This window comes from Ochotona curzoniae, unplaced genomic scaffold (assembly GCF_017591425.1).
Source record: "Ochotona curzoniae isolate NIBS_2020 unplaced genomic scaffold, NIBS_Ocur_1.0 scaffold_3890, whole genome shotgun sequence".
NCBI lineage: Eukaryota > Metazoa > Chordata > Mammalia > Lagomorpha > Ochotonidae > Ochotona > Ochotona curzoniae.
In genome coordinates, this window is record NW_024467115.1 from 3744897 (window position 1) to 3764493 (window position 19597).

At 36.7% G+C, this 19597-nt stretch overlaps 1 protein-coding gene across 1 annotated transcript in view; it reads right to left on the reverse strand.

Annotated features, from left to right (window-relative positions):
• Window positions 1–19597, reverse strand: part of TBC1D32 (TBC1 domain family member 32) — a 171100-nt gene that overhangs the window by 120834 nt on the left and 30669 nt on the right. The window contains 5 exon segments of the mRNA XM_040965431.1: window positions 2983–3110; window positions 6760–6902; window positions 9102–9194; window positions 12213–12353; window positions 14844–14934. Coding sequence (XP_040821365.1) covers window positions 2983–3110; window positions 6760–6902; window positions 9102–9194; window positions 12213–12353; window positions 14844–14934 — 596 coding nt within the window.

Genomic DNA, 19597 nt, shown 5'->3' on the forward strand with positions numbered 1-19597 from the left:
ATGTGTGATCTGGGGTCTGGAGGTGTACCAACCAAACCCCCAGCACTTGCAAAAGACATAGTGGATGTGGGATGGGTTAGGTTGTAGCACCTACTGATCCATATGAGAACCAAATCTAGCCATGGACATGTCCGGGCTGGCCTGTAACACCTACTAGTGTGGGACTGTCTGGATAGGCTTTGGTACTCAATGGTAAATGTCAAGACTGGAAGTAGACCAAGTCAGGCTGAGTCCAGCATCCAACACTGTGTGTGAGATCATGACTGGGAGATGGTCTGATAGGGGAGCTTGGGAAATCCCTTGTTGGGATGCAACCCCAGATGATGAGCGCAAGACTTGAGGCTGAAGGCAGGTTAGGCAAGTCAACCCAGGCTACAGTACCTATCAGCAGACCTATGGGTCAAGTCTGAGAATGGGCCAGACAAGATCTATCTGTGACAGCCACTGGCCAGTATAGGTTAGAGGACAGGCCAGACTGTGCTGCAGCATCTACCAGTTCAAATTAAGGTTGGGAGTGGGGCTGGCCAGGTTGGATTAGGATGAAGCACCATCCAGCATGAGCTGGGATGGAGGCAGGCCAAGTTGAGCAAGGCTGTAGCACCTGCCCAGGCAAATGCTGAGGTAAGATGGGCCATGCCAGACTGGGCCACAACACCTAACAGTATAGTCAAGACTCCAGCCAGGAACAAGCCTGGTGGGGAGACTACTTGGCCCCCTCACTGGGGCGACTACTCCTACTGGTGAACATGAGAGCTAGGAACAGCTGCAACACCTATCAACCTAAGTGTGGTCAGGCCACATCATTGCGTCTGCTGGCTCATACAAGAGTCAGGATAAATGCCAAATGGCTGAGCTTTGCCAGAGCACCCACTGTCAAGTGCCAGGATAGGGTGCAAGTCATGTCAGATCAGACCTCAGTAATCCCTGGAAAGTACAAGATCCAGCATTGTGAGTGGGACTAGTAGGGAAGATGAACAATCCTCTGCTGGGTTGTATCTCCTTGGATAACATGAAAGCCAGGGCTGGGAGCAAGCCAGGCTGCACAAGGTGGCAACACCCATCAGTATATGTATGGACTGGGTCATGGGGTGGGTCGGAGTGGGCTGAGTTAAGCCACAACAACATAGGTGAATACTAAAGCTGGATGGGATACAAGACAGAGCAGCCTACTGTACATACTTGCATACACAGGAACCATGAGTTTACTGAGGGTTATAAGCTTCAACTCCCACTATTGTGCCTAAGGGCTAGATCTGTGGCAGGTTGCGTTGGCCTAATGCCATAACACCTGTCAGTTTGCACATGAGATGAAGCTAGGGCAGAACCAGCCAAGCAACTGCAATCACCAGTGTGTGTGTAGGCTGAGGCAGGTGTGGAATGAATCAGATTCTGTACTAGCTGGCACATGCAAGAGTCAGGTCTGAGATCAACCCAGGTAAGGTTTCTTGGGGACACCCCAACTGGACTACTGGACTCAAACTGTGGCCATGGGGAAAATCATAGGATTTGGGTTCTGACTGGGTCTGGATGTATCAGGACTGAGTCTCCTTGATTGTTTATGCCTGTGCAGTGGATGACATGCCCAGATGAATATGAGGGACATGACAACATGAAAGCCAGCTCATTAAGGCTGCAGAGGATGTCCAGTTCCATGACAGAAGATAAAAAGCAGAACAGGATGGACAACTCTCCTTGCCAAGCTCTGGCAGCAAATGTCTGAGTGAGTGGATACACTAGGATGAACATTGTTAGCCAATGGACCTTGGAAGAATTTTTTTCAACCTTGGAGCAACGAAACCCACAGTCTCAGAACTGTCGACACCACTCAAACAATAATCTCAGAACATTCTTTTCTACATTGGGATTTCTAAAATTACATCATGTGGACATCCCCTATCCCTGGATGTTGATGTAGTTTGGCAACTGGGAGCAGCCCCTGCTTCTCCCCACTCCCCAACCTTGCCCAGATACAGGAGAAAAGGAAAGAAAAGGAAAATTGGAAACATCTGTCCCATCCATCTTCCCCCATGCCTTGACCCTCACCATCCTAATCACTGGTCCTCATGAGCATGAATCCTTGCAACTATGTAAACAACATCAACAATTAAATAAATAAAACTTAAAGAAATTTTCAAAGGATGTAGGGCAGCACTGTGGCATATCTGACAGCTCCATTTCTAATCCAGCTCCCTGCTAATGACCCGATAGACTAGCAGTGGATGGCCTAAGTTCTAGCACTGTATTCAGTCGAAGACAGAGAAGAAGCTCCTGGCTCCTGGCTTTGGAATGGTCCAACTTTGGCTATTTCAGCCATTTGGGGAGTTAACCAGTTGACAGGTTCAAATATTCTCTCTCTCTCACTTTGGCTCTCTTTCTCTCTCCCCCATCGTGCCTCCCTCCAATTTTATAATTCTTTTAAATACACACATACATATATACATACATAAATCTTTAAAAAAAAGAACTTTACATTCTAAAAACAAATCATGGCTATATATAAAAACAAAACTGCAGCACAATAATGTCATTTTGGTAAAGAGGAAAGTTCTTCGTGTTTATATGTTAGTGTGATTGTACATTCATCTGATGCACCACACCAAAAAGTCTAGAAATCTAAATACAACCATTGGTCAGGCATCCCTATCAGATGAAGACAAAAAAAGAAAAATAGCTTCTCCTTTGAACATCTTTGTTTAATCCTACTTGAATCAATCATATGTGCTTTTAGAGTTTTTAAGACAGTCCAAGGAAACAGATAATGGGGTTGGAGGAGATGAGAGATGATCACATATAGAATGAACCTTCTTACTCTTATTTTGAAATTTTAGACATCGAGGCCTACTCTGTGTGCATAGTTCATAATCCTGGATAATCCTGCAAATATTTGAAGATCATTTAATATATGATTTGCTAGTCATAAAACCTAACTATAACTCGAAAAGTTATTGTAGACTCGAAAAGTTATGTAAAATGCAGACATACCGGTTTTCTTCAGAAGAGTTCATATTTTCACCATAAAGAAGTAAAACAAGTCCTTCTTCCACAGATGCAATTCTTGCCAAGATATCAGCTATATGAGTTAAAGCTGTTTTAGAACAATTTGGAGCAACCTGTAGATTAAAAAGTTAATAAAACAAACATATAATTTTACAACACACTAGCATACCTTAGACTAAAACTCAAACGTGGTTTGTAGTCTTCTAAAGTTACATTATCTCAACAGAAAAAAACATTTATATTAGCCATTATGTATGTCTGAATCAAATGTAGAAACTAGATCACAATTGATGATTCACATAAAACGATTTTGCACCCACACCATTTATTCAGCATTGTTCCTATTATACGTGTACTTGTTAATGACAAACAGAGCTCCTTTAGCTCTACCTTTCCCTTTACTTCCCATCTACTGGGTCCTGATATTTCCAATGTAATCATATTGCATATGATTAAAACTGCCATCCTTTCTAAAGGACGTCACTAGTGAGAAATATAAGCCGGGCTAACCATATTTCCTTACTTTATATTGTACAGCACTGAACTACCATACGATATAAAGTGAGAGCATATAACAAAATAGTACACCGGGTCCGGCACCATGGCCTAGCAGCTAAAGTCCTCGCCTTGAACGTGCTGGGATCCCATATGGGCGCCAGTTCTAATCCTGCTGCTCCACTTCCCATCCAGCTCCCTGCTTGTGGCCTGGGAAAGCAGCTGAGCACAGCCCAAGACTTTAGGACCCTGCACCTGTGTGGGAGACTGGAAGAGGTTCCTGGTTCCTGGCTTCGGATGGGCACAGCACCAGCTGTTGCCCTCACTTGGGGAGTGAATCATCAGACAGAAGATCGTTCTCTCTGTCTCTCCTCTTCTCTGTATATCTGACTTTGTAATAAAAATTAATAAATCTTTAAAAAAAAAAAGACAAACAAATGAGACCCTGGAGCCAGAGTTTACCCTCATGGTTTCTTCTAAAAAAAAAAAAAAAGTACAAAACAAATCCTAGAAACAGAAAAATTCATGTTGATACAGGACTGCATCTGGAATTACTGTAGGACCCATTAACTGTAACGCCTGCTCTTTCAGAGGTCTGCTTATTTGTCTGATTTATGCGTATTGTACTGCAAAGAAATGCATATAAAAAAGGATAACAAAGTTATAAAAATAATATATATATTCTCTATGACAAAAGTAAAACTATAGAAGTTACAACCAATGCATTCTAATAGATTTGGTGTACTATATTAACAATGATGAAGATGAGTCATATATATTTACTCAAAAGATATCCAGATGGAGATACTCATCCAATATATTAGTCTACTAGTACTTTTCATGTTAAACATCCTTAACATTTCTCTCCTTAGATGATGCTGGTATTATGAGGCAGCAGGTAAAGCTGCCACTTGCAATACCAGCATACCATACAGTGTTGCTTTGTGTCCTCGGAGCTGCACTTCCAATCCACCTCCCTACTGCTAGACTGAGAAAAACAACACAAGGCTCACGTGTTTTGACCCCGGCCGCCCAGGTGGGAGACCCAGATGAAGTTCCTGGGTTCAGCCTATCCTAGCCATGACCTTTGCCGCCATCTGAAGAGTGAAACAGTATATGGACTATCTCTTTCTGTAGCCTTCCCTCTCTCTGTAACAGACTTTGACAAATCTTACAACAAAAAGGTTCTCGTTTGAATATTCTCCTCTCCTATGTGTTATGTACATTTTTTCATACAGCTATATATACAAACACATATGAAAGGATATATTTTATCTTATACATACATATGTACACACATACACACCCCGACATTTTTTCTTACTATTCTTTCCCCATTTTTATATGCTCCTGTTAGAGCAGACTCCTGAAAGGCAAACACGTTTCATTCTTTTGTATATTTTCAGTACCTAGCACAGAGCTAACAGCACAAAGGGTGATTATAATGTATTAGAATTAGACTAAGTACCAAATGTATATTCTATACGTTCAAGGGCTGGTGTGCAAACTCAAGAATAAACAACCTAAGCATAATGTATACAGAATCACATACATGGGGGTATGAGAAGAAAGGAACACCTAACTTCACAAGGGAAATTTGGGAGCAAATTGCAGACACACTCTGGTCTAAACACAGTAATTTTTCATATGAATCAAGTTTAAAATTTAACTAGGTTAGGGGAAAAAGTACACAAACACAGGGAAATAATCTTATTTATAAAATTTAAATTGTTCGTTCTAACTAGATCATATAAAAAAATAGTTACGGCACAAGAAAACAAAATTCACAAAATGCCTACTTAAAAATAGTGAAATTTATCCATTAAACAACAAGCTAGACATGCTATGACAGACTGTCAAAAGGTAGGTATAAAATGAAATCAGTAAAAAAAAAAAAATATAGCTACAACAGACCTCAAAAGGTAAAAAAAAAAAAAAAAAAAAAAAAAGTTTAACCTATATTGATAAGCTTTAACTAATTACTGCCAAAAGCTTACCTCATAAGTACAGGGATACAGTCTATAGACAGTAGGACTAGGAAGGATATTAGCTCTATTACTCATTAAGTACTCACATTGAGAAAGTCACTTCCTTAAGTTTCAGCTATAGTAACTTAATTATATGAGGGACACAGGCATTTAGTTCCATGGTAAAGACACCATTTGGGATACCCACATTCCCTACTGGAGTGTCAGTTTAAATCCCAGTTCTGCTCCAATTCCAGCTTCATGAAGATGTGTAAGGTAGGAAGTGGCAGGTGATGGCTTGGGTACTTGGGTCTCAGCCACCCAACGGAAGACTGAGACTAATTTTCTGACACCGAGCTTTTGTATGGTCCAGCCCAACCCAAACTCAGCCCAGTCCCAACGTTTCAGGTACTTCAAAACTGAACTAACAGACAAGAAATTCTCTTTCACCCTCTCTCTCTTCCTCTCTCTCCTTACCTTTCAACTGTATTAATTTTTAGATTACATGATATAAGGTAATGTATTGTGTAAACTATAAAGAGAACTGGGATTGAATGTAAACTTACTTCCTAAAGTAAAACCAGTTCTTGTCAACATAGGACATAGCTGAATCTTGAAAAATATTATCTATTTCTAATAGACTTATTCCTAAGAAGTTGCCATTAAAACAAATGAAATATTCACAAGATTTGTTAGATTACTAAGACAGTTTCTTATGTCCTTTGCATGTCTAAGTGTGATTAGAAAAAAAAAAAGCTAAGATGTGCTTTTCCTCCTCACCTTGTCATAATAAATCAACCAACTACATAAACTATAATTTAAGAACAAATGAAATCTATATCAGTAAAAATATATGCATTTATGGAAACACAGAATAATGAAATAATACATCAAGTATATCAGATTTAGAACTAAAGTTCCATGACACAGCAGGTTAAGCTACTGCTTAGAATGACAGCACTCCATAGTAAAGTGCTGGTTTGGGTCTGGGCTGCTCTGCTTTAAGTTTTGCTTGATGCTTATGTACCTGGAAAAGCACCAAAGACGACCCAAGGACTTGGACTCCTGTCACCCAATTGGAAGATGGAGATGAAGCTCCAGCCTCCTGGTATTGGTCTGAGCAACACAAGGCCATTGCAACTACCCAGGAAACAGCCAGTGAATGGAAGGTCATTTTTGCTTTCTCTATCTCTTCCTCTAATTCCACTTTTCAAATAAAATAAATCTTAAAAAAAAACAAGGCCCATTGAATATTCACAAACACCCACTTAAAAGACTATTTCCAGCAAACAGTACCAACCTCTGTTCCTTTCATTAAATTATGAACAGGCTGAAGAAGTGCCTCAATCACGGTATTGTTATATAAGCATTCAATAGCACACTCTTTCTGATCGCACAGTATTTGCAGAATATCAGTCACCATATTGGCAGGAGAATAATCTTCTGAAAGCAAAATATATTTTTAAAAATCAAAACTTAAAACATTAAATACTTAATAGATTTTTATTTGACAGGTGTTGTTGTAACTCCAAGAAATTCAACCTCAAATATAATAGCTTTAAAAAAATTACAAATACCCAAAAGATAACATGATGATTACAAAATTATAATTAAACATAAGAGCTCAATTTCGTTAACACATTTTGAAGTTAGTAAAAACAACTAAATGACAATTAATATAAATGCCAAGAGATAAGAGCTTAAAATCCTTTGCAATTTCACATTAAATCACTGCTAGACTTTAAGGACGTAATTTGAAGCAAGGTCAAAACTTCTCTCTTCCTAGAAAACTTTACTTGGATCACGTTGATTCTTTCCTTTAAGTCATGTTATTTTGCCATTGAGTCCTACAGAAAATTAAATAAAAGTCACTAAAATAAGACAATGGACAAAAAAAAAAAAAGGAAGGTTGAGGTCCTAGTGACTAAAGCCCTCACTTTGCACATGCCAGGATCCCATATGGGTGCCGATTCATATTCCAGCCACTCCACTTTCTTTCCAGCTCCCTACCTGTGGCCTGGGAAAGCAATCGAGGATGGCCTAAAGCCTTGGGACCCTGCACCTGTGTGGGAGACCAGAAGAAGCTCCTGGCTCCTGCCTTTGGGTGGGCTCAGCTCCGGCTGCTGCAGCCACTTGGAGTCAATCAGCAGATGGAGGATCTTCCTCTCTGTCTCACCTTCTCTCAGTAAATGAGTTTACAATAACAAATAAATAAATCTTTACAAAAAAAAAAAAAGGAAGGCTGAGAAGAATAAAAATTTTCATTATCTTTTACATAGCCAAAAAAAATGTGCTAACACAAAAGTCAATGACAAGCATTTTTTCTAGCAAATATGAACAGGAAAACAGTAACACACATAAATGTAATATAAATAATTTATTTCAAAAGTTAGCATGTTTTCACTTTTGATGTAACATGCTCTTAAAAGTGATGTTTAATCTAAGAATGCCCTACTAAAACACAATACTATAAAACAGCAAAGTCCTTGAATTACGTTAAAATATTCCAAACAAAAGGGACATGTTGACATCAAGTCAGTATTTGACAAATATAACACAAGAAAGGAGAGCTCAGTGATTTTTTTTAATCAAATGCTGATGAAAAGACTTTTTTGCTTTAACATAGCTTATTGATAAGCATTTCTCCATTCATTTACTCAACCAATCACCTCCTGTTTCAATGTTCATGCACCAGACATTGACGTAGGCACCATATACAAACAAACAAAAACATTTAAAAACCCACTATATGGTGAATCACAGTAGTAGCAAGTAATTAAACCAAGAAAGTATGAAAGATGATTTTTATCATAAAATAAATATAGTAAAAGATTATAACAGCAGGCATATTTTAGCTGATACTTTATTTATGCAAGAAAATCCTGCAAAAGAAAAAAACTGAGTCACTGCAAGAATCAATAGGCTAATTTCACCACTAAAATGTATCAGCTGAAATATTATAGCATTTATATGAAATTGCTACCATCTTTTTCTTTGAGTCACTTGAGTTTCTCTCAGAATTTATGCTACCATTCCTGGAGTACTTCGCAGTCTTAGAATGCTAATCTTAGCATTAGTGGGGTTAATCATGAGAATTTTGTTTTGGAAACTTTTATAGATATTCAATGGGAAAACTAAAAGTGAGCTTTCAAATATTAATATTTTAAGACATGTTATAAGCCAAATAATATCATAAAACTAAAAGGCATTTTATTGAAAAATATATGAAGCTTTTCTTTTCCATGAAAGATCTTGAAAAAAGAACTGAAGTTTCACAAATGAGGAATAACAAATCAATTAATCCAAGTACTGGTAAGTATTTTGCTACAGAACATATTTGTACCCACCTATGCAAATGCTCAGATCATTTCTTAAGAACATCTTGTTAGTAAAGCACAACACATAAATTCTCTGTTAAGACTGATTTTAAACAGGTAAAAGTTGATTAGAAATACCATAAAACATCAACAAAATTAAGCATGAGGCATTACCAATTATTAACATAATATCTTTTAGATGTTATTGTATCTTAACCCAACTCATTTACCAAACTAGATCAATTACTCAAAATATCTAGACAATAGCATATTTAAATATTTTAGATATTTCTACTTCTCTCTGAAAAATTAAAAATAAAATTACCTAATTCTGAAGCTGGTGCTATCTTTGGGTAACTTGGTGAGTAATAAATAAGCTGAATAAACAGTACCAGAAGATCTGTAAGGGACACTGAATCTTCGAAAAGAAAAAAGAAAATTAATTACAATCAACTCAAAAACTCTGTTTCCATTCACCTACATGATTTTCATAGAAACTAGAGTACAGTAACGTGGAAAGGAGTTTATGATCCATGACTCTAGAAACATTCGCTACATTCAGTTAAAAGATAGTAAATTAAGAAATGCAACTAATGCTGTTTTAGTGTAGTTCTTCCATTTATTTTAAAGTATTCACTTAACACAAATCTGTAAATGAAATTATGCAAATTTTGTCATTTTGTTTGTTTGACTTTATTCAAGCAGCAGTAAAATACAGCTGAATGCATTGGTTCAACTATCTTATAGAAAGCACTATAGAAACGAGGTAAGCAAACTTTCTCCGTAAAGCAGTAGGCAGTGAATATTTTAGGCTTTATAACCAAACATCTTCTGTTACTCAAAATGGCTGCTGAAGCACTAAGCAGCCACATGCAACATACAAATGAATGTGCTTCCAATAAAATTTCATTTATGCGCACTAAAATACAATTATTTGTTCATATGTTTGAAAATGGTCTTCTAAGTCTTAATCCAACAAGTTAAAAGTCATTCTTAAGCACAGACAGTTGAACCAGAAGCAAACCTGATTTGGTCCATGGAATGTAATTTACCAACTCTTGCTATAGAAATTTAATTAAAAGGTTCCAGTAAAATAGCATTAAAACTTTAAAGATGAAACCAGCATGAGGCGAGTAACTAAATCCTTGCTTTGCATCCACTAGGATCCCATATGGACACTGGTTCATATTCCAGCTGCTCTACCTCCCATCTAGTTCCCTGTTTGTGGCTTGGGAAAGCAGTAGAAGATGGTCCAAGGCCTTGGGACCCTGCATCTACATGAGAGGCTCAGAAGAAGCTCCTGGCTGCTGGCTTCAGATTAGCTCAGCTCCGGCCATTGTGGCTACTCAGGGAGTGAACAAACCAACAGATAAAGGATCTTTTTTCTCTTTCCCTCCTTTTCTCTGTAGATCTGCCTTCCCAATAAAAATAAATAAATAAAATAGAACAAGTCTTTATACAAACTTAAAGATGGCTGATGATGTATGTTATCATAGTACAATTCCATCTTACATGACCTGTGTCATCTGGTATCTCAAAAAGTGGATGTGGAAGGTCACAGTGATGATTGTTGTTTAAATTAGCAGTTAAGACACTGCTGCAGACACCACTCCTTGTTCCAACCTCCTGCTAATGTGTACCTAGAAGGCTGGCAGACAATGGCTCAAGTAGCTTCTACCATGTATGTGGGAGACCCAGACTGATTTTCTGGCTCCCAGTTTCAGTCTAGCCCATCTTGCTGTTGCAGATGTTTAAAAAGTGAATCTATGAATAGGGAAGACTTCTCTATCTGCTTTGTAATCATTAAGTATAAGATGCTAACTAGAAGTAACTGATAAGTAAACTTACATTAACATCTGAACCAACACAAGTACATATTTTCTCTACTGTCATCTGCAAAGTTTGACATTATCCTATAAAATGTCAGCTCCTAGTGAAAGACTATCATAAATTCTCAACTGAATACCAATTATGCCTAGAATGAGGTGACATACCACAGGAATTATAAAATAATATTATTTTCTCAAGGAGCTTACAATCAAGTAGAAAGATTTAGCAAACAAAACAGCTAGATGATGGTGCAGAAGAGTACTCAAAATAAATACATTCTATAAGACAGACACATCAATTGTAACGCTTATGACGTGATTTCATAAGGCTCACAAGCCAAAACTATATTTTCTATTTTTAAAATATGCCAGAAAGAAGCACAACAAGCTCATTCTCCACCTTGGCATCAGCATCCATATGGGCACTGGTTCAAGACTCTGTTGACATCCTTCCTGAGGGCTAAGCCCTCAGCCTAGCGTGCATCAGAACACATCTCTCCCAAAAAGGAAACTGAGTGTTCAGCATAAATGCCATTACATAAACAAACTGCTTAAATGTTGATCAGTGTAAAAGCAACTTAGACATTCTTACCAGCTCTGAGAATCATTGGAAATCCATGTTCACAGATGAAAGCCAGGTGCAATCTAGCAAGCAAGCTTTCAAAAGAGTACAATCTCAGGCTGGCCACACCAATGCCTTTGGTATGTGTATGCATGTGCATACTAAATTCTATTTATTAAGCTTTAAAAGAAAGATGGCAATGGGTGAAGTGTACTGGAGAAATAAATGAAATGCCAGGTAAAATTAATGTGCTGGTATACAAAACAGTATATAACTTCATTGTTTAAAAACAGTGTTCTCAATCCTAATCTGCGATTGCTAAAATAGTATGCATTTAGCATCAGAGATATCACTATCCCATTTTTAAAGATATAGACACTGAAAGAATAAAGGTTAGCTAATATCTCCACATGATCAGTTTATAAGTGAAGCAAAACTTATATGAGTTCTTCAGTTCTGCATCCAGACCTAGATGATCAACTATGCCTAGGTTTTTAAAAGGTGGGGTGAAATAAAGAAAGCATTAAAGGGCAGGGGAAGAGCAAACAGCAACAAAATACTTAATTTGTCAAGAAAAGTATACACTCAAAACTAAAAGAAAAAAATACTCTGAAAGAGATCATACAGGTTTCCAAGTCTGAAAATTCCTGCGGTGTGTATCTGGCAAAGCAGTTAAAATACCATCTGAGATGCACATATCCTATCATAAAGTGCCTGGGCTTGACCCCTGACTCCATTTCCAGCTCCAGATTCCTGCTAAGGCACATCCCGGAAGGCAGCACATCAAGGGTCAAGTACTTGGGTTCTGATTACCCTGAAACATTCATATTGATTCCCAGGCCCTTAGCTTTGGCCTGGTCAATCCTCCCACTGTTAGAGGAACCTAGAGAGTGGACCAGGTAGATGTCTGTCTATCTCTCTTTTTCTGTCTCTGTGTATATGTACCTTTCAAGTAGGTGAAGTAAATGATAAATTTAAAAGCAATACTCCATAGCATATAAATCCTATCATCTCTCAACACAGCCATTCTCCTGACTGCACTTACCTTTTCTATTCTTCAGCTTTACAGGAAAGAGTTTTCTGCCTTGTGTATAAATCAGTAATCTTCCTAACAGACAAAGTGAGTGGATAAAATAAATATATTGCAATTCTTGTCCTGAGTAGTAGAAAGTTTTCTGTCTGGTTCCTTTAAAAAGGAGGCAAACAAAAACATTTTTTTAGAGTCATTTATATTGTTTAGTACCTTTCTTCACTCCCTTCTAAACATTGAAACACAATTAAATAACAGCCTTTAATGGAGAAACACTTGATTCGAATTTTTTTTAATTATTTTCCTTATTGTTTCCTAAGGTCCTTTACACTATATCTGAAGAGAAGCAGTCATAAAATTGGCAAATCCCACAATAGCATATGCATACAATATTTATTCCAAAATAATAGACATAAAATTGTCAGAGTAATCATCTGTCATTTAAAAAGAACCTCAAAAGTGAAGGGGGGAATCAACAGAAAATACAACATACTGTATTTCACCAATGAAGTCAACACAAGGTGAGTATTACTAAAAACATCAGAAATGCTCTGAAATCTGAGTGTTAAGATTTAGTCATTTGTTTCATGCCAGACTCAGAACCCAAACCATGAAGGGACAGAAGATGGAACAAGTTAATCAACCACCTCAGCTATAGGTTGGCAACAAAATACCGGGCAAATAGAGACGCTATGATGGACAATGTCAATTAATGGATTTTTCAACAACCTCATCGTGTTTGGAGAGGCAAGATTGGCAGCAATTTCAAAACTGGTGACCTATTGAAACCACTTCAACGAGTATCTCAGAGCATGCCCCACATGCAGGACTTGGGGTGGGTGGGAAACCGTGTGGGGCTTGACCCTTTTTGCCCAAATTAACTATGTAAATATTGACAAAATTTAAAAAATTATATAAAAAAAGATTTAGTCATTTATTTCAAAGATAGTTACAGAGAAAGGGACACACACACAGTAAGAGAGAAGGAGAGAGAGAAAAATAAAAAGCGAGAGAGAGAATCTCCATACACTGGTTTAATACCCAAATGATTGAACAGCCAGATATGCCATGGCCAAAGCCAGAAGCCTGGAATTCCAACTAGGTCTCCTTGGGTGGTAGACGCCCAGGTACTTTAGGAACATTAGCAGGAAGCCAAAACAGAAGCAAAAAGCCAGGATTTTAACCAGCACACAAATGCTGACAATTCCATAATGTTGGCTCCTAAATCCTAAAGTCTTGAGCCTTTCAAGTATAACAAATGAATGAATGAAAGAAGAGACACAAAGAGAGAGAGAGCAAAAAGGAGGGAGGAAGACAAAGAGAGAGAGAGAATAAATTAACTTTTATACTTTCTCCTCCACTACAAGACATTAATGGCATTTGAAGTCCCTGAGTTATTCTTTGGCCATTTTACCTCTTGCTAGAAGCTAAAGAAATTATGTGATACAGAAAATTCTAAGATATCTGCATACTCTCAAAAGAGCTTTTTATTATTTGCTTAGAGAAACAAAAAAAGAATAACCGAATAATTAAAATCAGTTTAACAGGCCAAGCAGGAAGCATCAGAAGCTAAATTCTCCTCCACATGCGCTGAGATGCCCTTTCAGTACATGTCCCAGCTGCTCCACTTCCCATCCATCCAGCTCCCTGCTTGTGGGAAAAGCAGTCGAGGACGGCCCAAAGCTCTGGGTCCCTGCACCTGCGTGGAAGACCTGGACTAAGCTCCTGGCTCCTGGCTTCAGTTGGCTTACCTGTGGCTGTTGCAGTCACTTGGGGAGTGAACAGCAGACAGAAGATCTTTCTGTCTCTCCCTCTCTCTATAAATCTGCCTTTCCAATAAAAATTAATATATCTTAAAGAAAATCAGTTTCACATGACAAGTTACAGATAAATTGTAAGTAAAAAAAAAAAGTAAAAATAAGAATAAGCAGAGCTGTCTTCCTAAAAAGTATACACATTAATTTTCATAATAAATAAGACAGCTATTTGTGTAGAGGATTACAGATAGAGCAATGAAAATACAAAGGAAGTTGTTTAGGTGCAAAAGAGAATCTAAGAGTTACTTTAATCAGTAACTAAGAAAAGATCAGATTAGAAATCATTGTCAGATTATGAAACATTTATGACATTTTAGCTGACCCAGAATAAAAGGAGAGGAATCACAAAGTATCTAATAACAATGAATATCTAATTTTAATAAAGAATATTTTTGGAACTTTCCCACCCACTAAAGAATCTAAGTGAATAACTAATACACTGTTAGAAAGCAGTGAACATGTATTATTATAGTATAAAAAATTCTCCAATATGAATTGAAGAATCACTTATAGTCAAAAACAAAACATTATTTTACTGGAGGCATAAGCGAATAGCTGATATACTGTTAGAGAGAAAGCAGTGAACCTTGCATTATTATAAAGTTAAAGACTGTCCAACATGAATTGATCAAACATTAATTTCAAGGGCAATTCTGCTAGAAAAAGTCATGATAGAAGTTTATCTTTTAAATTCATAAATAACAGTTCACACTATTAGCAAACAACTTAGTTGATCAGGATATAATCAACTATTCAAAAGAAACTACTAAATTCTTTTTATTAATAGCATTTACCTTCTTAAATACATAATAGAAAAACTGACACTCACCACAGTGCTTTGAATGTTCCAAAAATTCATCAGTTCTCATGGTCTGACACAATTGAAAATACTGAACACACTGCTGCACAGCTGAAGTTATCTGATAAAATAATAATTTATTACTTTCAGAAATGTTCATGCTATAAGTACAGTAACTTAAAATTTAATCAAGCTGTAAAAAATGCTCTGGGAGATTTTCTAGAACAACTCTCCAATAATACCACTTTGTCTAATAAAGTTCAGTCTTTCCAGTTACATTTTAATTATGGCATCATTCTGAAGAAATCGAAAACATTTATACGTCAACAATATTATAATGTTGGTGTCAACAGACAGAAATAAGACTCTTTTACCCTTTATGTCTTATAATGTAAGATATAAAAACTCAGTGGCTATGACTAAAACCTCTCTTCCTTTGCCATAGAGTATTTTTCATCCCACCCACCCATTAAAGTATTAGCTAGATCCAGTCCTCATTTCTCACTTACCTCAAACACTACAAATGTCAAAAAGTGATAAGGAAAATCTTCTCAAAAAACAGTCACAATAACAAAGGATCTCTTATCCATACTATGCCCTTGAATTTGCTGAGTTTCCATTTGAACTCTTGAATCCTATCCACCACCAACACAAGGCAACCTATTCCCCTTCCCTCAACACCTTCTCCTTCAAGATGCCTTCTCATTCTAACAGCCATGCAAAAAGAGAAGCCACCCAGAAGATAAGGACTGAAAACTATCAGATTTAACAAGAATAAAGTTGTTGGTAACCTTGGAAAGGTCAGCTTCATAGAAGCTGGCAGAGTAAAACCAGTTTATAATTCAAAAAGGATTAAGAACTAAAAAAGTGAAGGTAACTAGTACAATTTTCACTTTGGGAAAGGTTCGCTGTGAAGAAAACAATTGGCTGATGGTACAAGGGTCTCACAGAGTAAAGAATACCTCAGGCTGGAAGGGTATGCTCATGCTTAAGTGTCTTCAGAGCAAGTTAAAAGAGAGGAACAGTTTGTAGGAGAATGCTTCAAAAAATATCATGGGAAAGGGAATTGGTTCTTATTTTAGGGTGAAACAAAATTGAAATCCATGTACAGTCTTTTCTTTTATAATATGCATATGAAGACACCCTCATAAAACAAAGAGGTTAGTTGATGGGAAAAAAAAAGTACTCCGAAGAAAGAACTAGATACAACCCTAGTGAAGGAAGGATTAAGGTTGAAGTGAGAAAAAATACGAAAATTGTACAGGTGAGTTCCGAACTGGGGTATCAATTGATTTTCCCAACTCATTCATTCTTACGGCCTCAGCTATATATAGGAAATAAATAACATGGCAGGACTTCCACCTCAGAAAAGTCTGCTTTGAAAGTTGGGTTCTGACAGTATCTGGGAACCTAAATTTCAAAAGGGTTTCTACCATCAGAGAACTGGTAAGGAGAAATTTCACTGGACCTGAACTGTCTGAATAGATACGAAAGTAGTTTATCCTGAGCACCTTTTCCTTTAGAGGTATGGGAACATGGTATTTCCTAAGCAGAGGTGCCAACACGATCAGCTCCAAATTAAAAGGACTTCCCTCATAGACAACACTTTGCAGGAGCTGTCACAGTTCAGTAAAGGAACTATACATGTCCTGTCCAGTTTCAATGTGGGCAAAGTCTCTTCCAAGCTCGCTAGCATTTGCATATCTTTCCGACTTAACACAATCTTAAATGGTAGCAGTCAATGCAACTATATATTTCCCAGCATATGATCAAATGTATGGCTGGGTTTGGGGACCATTCTTCCACAGCCACATGTCTTGTCTAAACCAAACTTTAGAGTTCCAAATCCATGACTGCTTGACACCTGCATTTCAAATTCTACACAAACAAATCTATCTAATGTAAAAGTCATTATTTTTAGCAGTGACATTTTTGCCTCATGCATTGTTGCATACCTCAAGAATTGCATTACCACAATTACCTGAGGCCTCATCCATTCTCCATGGAAAATCAAGTCCTTTGAATATAACATATTCAGAATATAACATTCTAAATATTGTATTCCTGAAGCCATACATTATCCCAATTTTCATTGTCATAACCTTAACTCACGCTTTCATCATGTTTCAGTAAGCAGTCATACAAACTCATAACCAACTTTCTGTCTCAACACTTTCCACCTTTTTCCACTTAATACCTCCAACACATTTTCAACTAAAACAAACAAAATAATGACTTGTAATCATAACAGGAATTTTTGACATGCAAAATTAATACTAAATGTAGCAGAAGTTCTAAAAAATTAGAAGACAAAAAGAAAAGACCATAACTTCTATAATACCATCTCCAAAATATTTTATCTCAGGGTCTTTAGTTCACTTCCACTCAGGTTTCAGAAAACATGGTATTCCTGAAACCATCCATTATCCCAATTCTCATTATTACAACTTTAATTAACATTCCCATCACCTTTTGCTAAATAATCACATAGCCTTTTAACTACTTTTTATTCAGTATTTTTCTTCTATTTTTATGTAACATCTGCACCCCATTTTGCAACAGGAACAAATGTAAAAGTAAATGATTGACAACAACTGCCAGTATAGGGAAATTTTGACATGACAAAAGCACTCATTTCTTTCTACCTAGCTTTATTTTCATAATCCACTTATATGCCTTCCACTCTCTTCCCTTCTTAAATGCATGAACCTTCGTTTATGAGAATCTAACAGTCATAGGAAAAAGAACAATTTCATTTGGTAAGAAACAATCACATCATATGATACTGGTAGATCTGTAACAGACAGATTTAATACCAAACTAGATTCAATGAATGACTTTCCTAATCCCTGAGAAGTTACAAAAATCAAGACTGCATGTAAGAAGTTTTTGGATTGTACCATCAAATACATACTTAGCTAGCTTCTTTAATTATTAACCTGGAAGATGGAAATCTTTAAAAGAATATTAACTACAGTAGAGTGAGAAAAAAATTAAAAGGTGACCCACTTTTGAAAATGACTTCCAGGGAGCAAGAAAAATCAAAATCCATCCCTTTAATCATATACTGGACAAAGTCACACATTTTTTAAAAATAAAAGATAAAGATTTATGCTGACTCTCAAAATAGCTAGTTTAGTGTTCAAGATTTTGGAACACCAAAGAAATAGTTTATAACTTTCTCAGGTATCTCTGTAAAAAAAAAAAAAAAAAAACTGATGGCAATAAATAAATGATTTGAAGCTTTCATGCTCTCCAACAAAAAATCTGCTAAATAACAGACACAAGAGAATTAAACACACATAAACACACACACACACACACACACACACACACACACACACAGTAACCAAGGACCACAGAACTATTTAACTATAACTTCAGTTTCTTAGAAACCCTGGTCACAACAGAAGTTTTCAATTGCTACATACAGCTTATATATATCCCACAGAACAATGAACATACCCAATCATTACAGAAAACATCAGTGGACAGAACTAATGAGAGGCTATAAGAAATGCTTTGGCAGCCCATCATGCAAAACAGGCTAATATTTCCACACTCCTAAACATAAGGATTCCCTATACAACAGAAGTATAAATCCATGGTACACAGCTTTATCACAGATACAAAAAAATCTGCCCATCATTTCTGAAAATAAAGTAGAAATCATGATTCCTACATCCATTTAATAAATGATTCTTTTCAAGATTGAGACCATAATTCCTTTTAAAACTCAATGAAACATGAATATATTTTGATATTTTGAAAACTATAAATTAAAACCTTATGCAACTTAATAGTTTAGGTATCATGAAGTAAAATATTTGACCAAATAAAACATTAAATTAATTTATAATGCATTGAACTTGTAGGTTAAAATTGATTTGGGTATGTTTAACGTTGCAAATAAAACAGATCTAAAGAGTTAATATTTTATTGGAAAGGCAGATATATAGAGAGAAGGAGAGACACAGAGGAAGATCTTCTGTCCAACGGTTCACTCCCCAAGCGGCTGCAACAGCTGGAGCTGCACCAATCCAAAACCAAGAGCCAGGAGCTTCTTCCAGGTCTCCCACACAGGTGCAGGGGCCCAGAGCTTTGGGCCGTCCTCTACTGCTTTTCCCACAAGCAGGGAGCTGCATGAGAAGCGGGGTTGCTGGGATTCGAACCGGCGCCCATATGGGATCCCAGCGCATTCAAGGCAAGGACTTTGGCAGCTAAGCTACTGTGCTGGGCCCTCAAACATATTTCTAAATTATTAACTCTTGGGCCTGGCACAATAATATAGAGAATAGATTGTATATGGTTATATAAAAAACTTCTTAAATATAATAAATTTCTAGCTTTTCATGCATCTAAAATGTTATTATTAGACATTGATTTATTTTCTACTCCTTTCAGTAACTTTACATGGTTTTTCACCAGCAGTAATAAATATAGATATCCAAATAGACTTTGGATATATATGTTGTATTGGCCTAATATTTCATATATCTTGAACCAATTGTTTATTAATGCAAAAGCGTCTATCATCAGCATCGTTTCATGAAAGTTTTACTCAATAGCATGGATTTATTTTACAAAATTCCCTAAAGAATGCCTTATCTAAATCAGATTACAAGTAACATTTAAAAATATGGCTTTTTCCAAGCTGGCTTATCTATAGCAGCCCAAGTCACTATGCTTATTAATGATTAACATGATTACATTTAAAGTCCTTATTTTTTAACTTAAAGGTTTCATAAGATGGTAGGTTAAGGTTACATAATAAGGGGATTTTT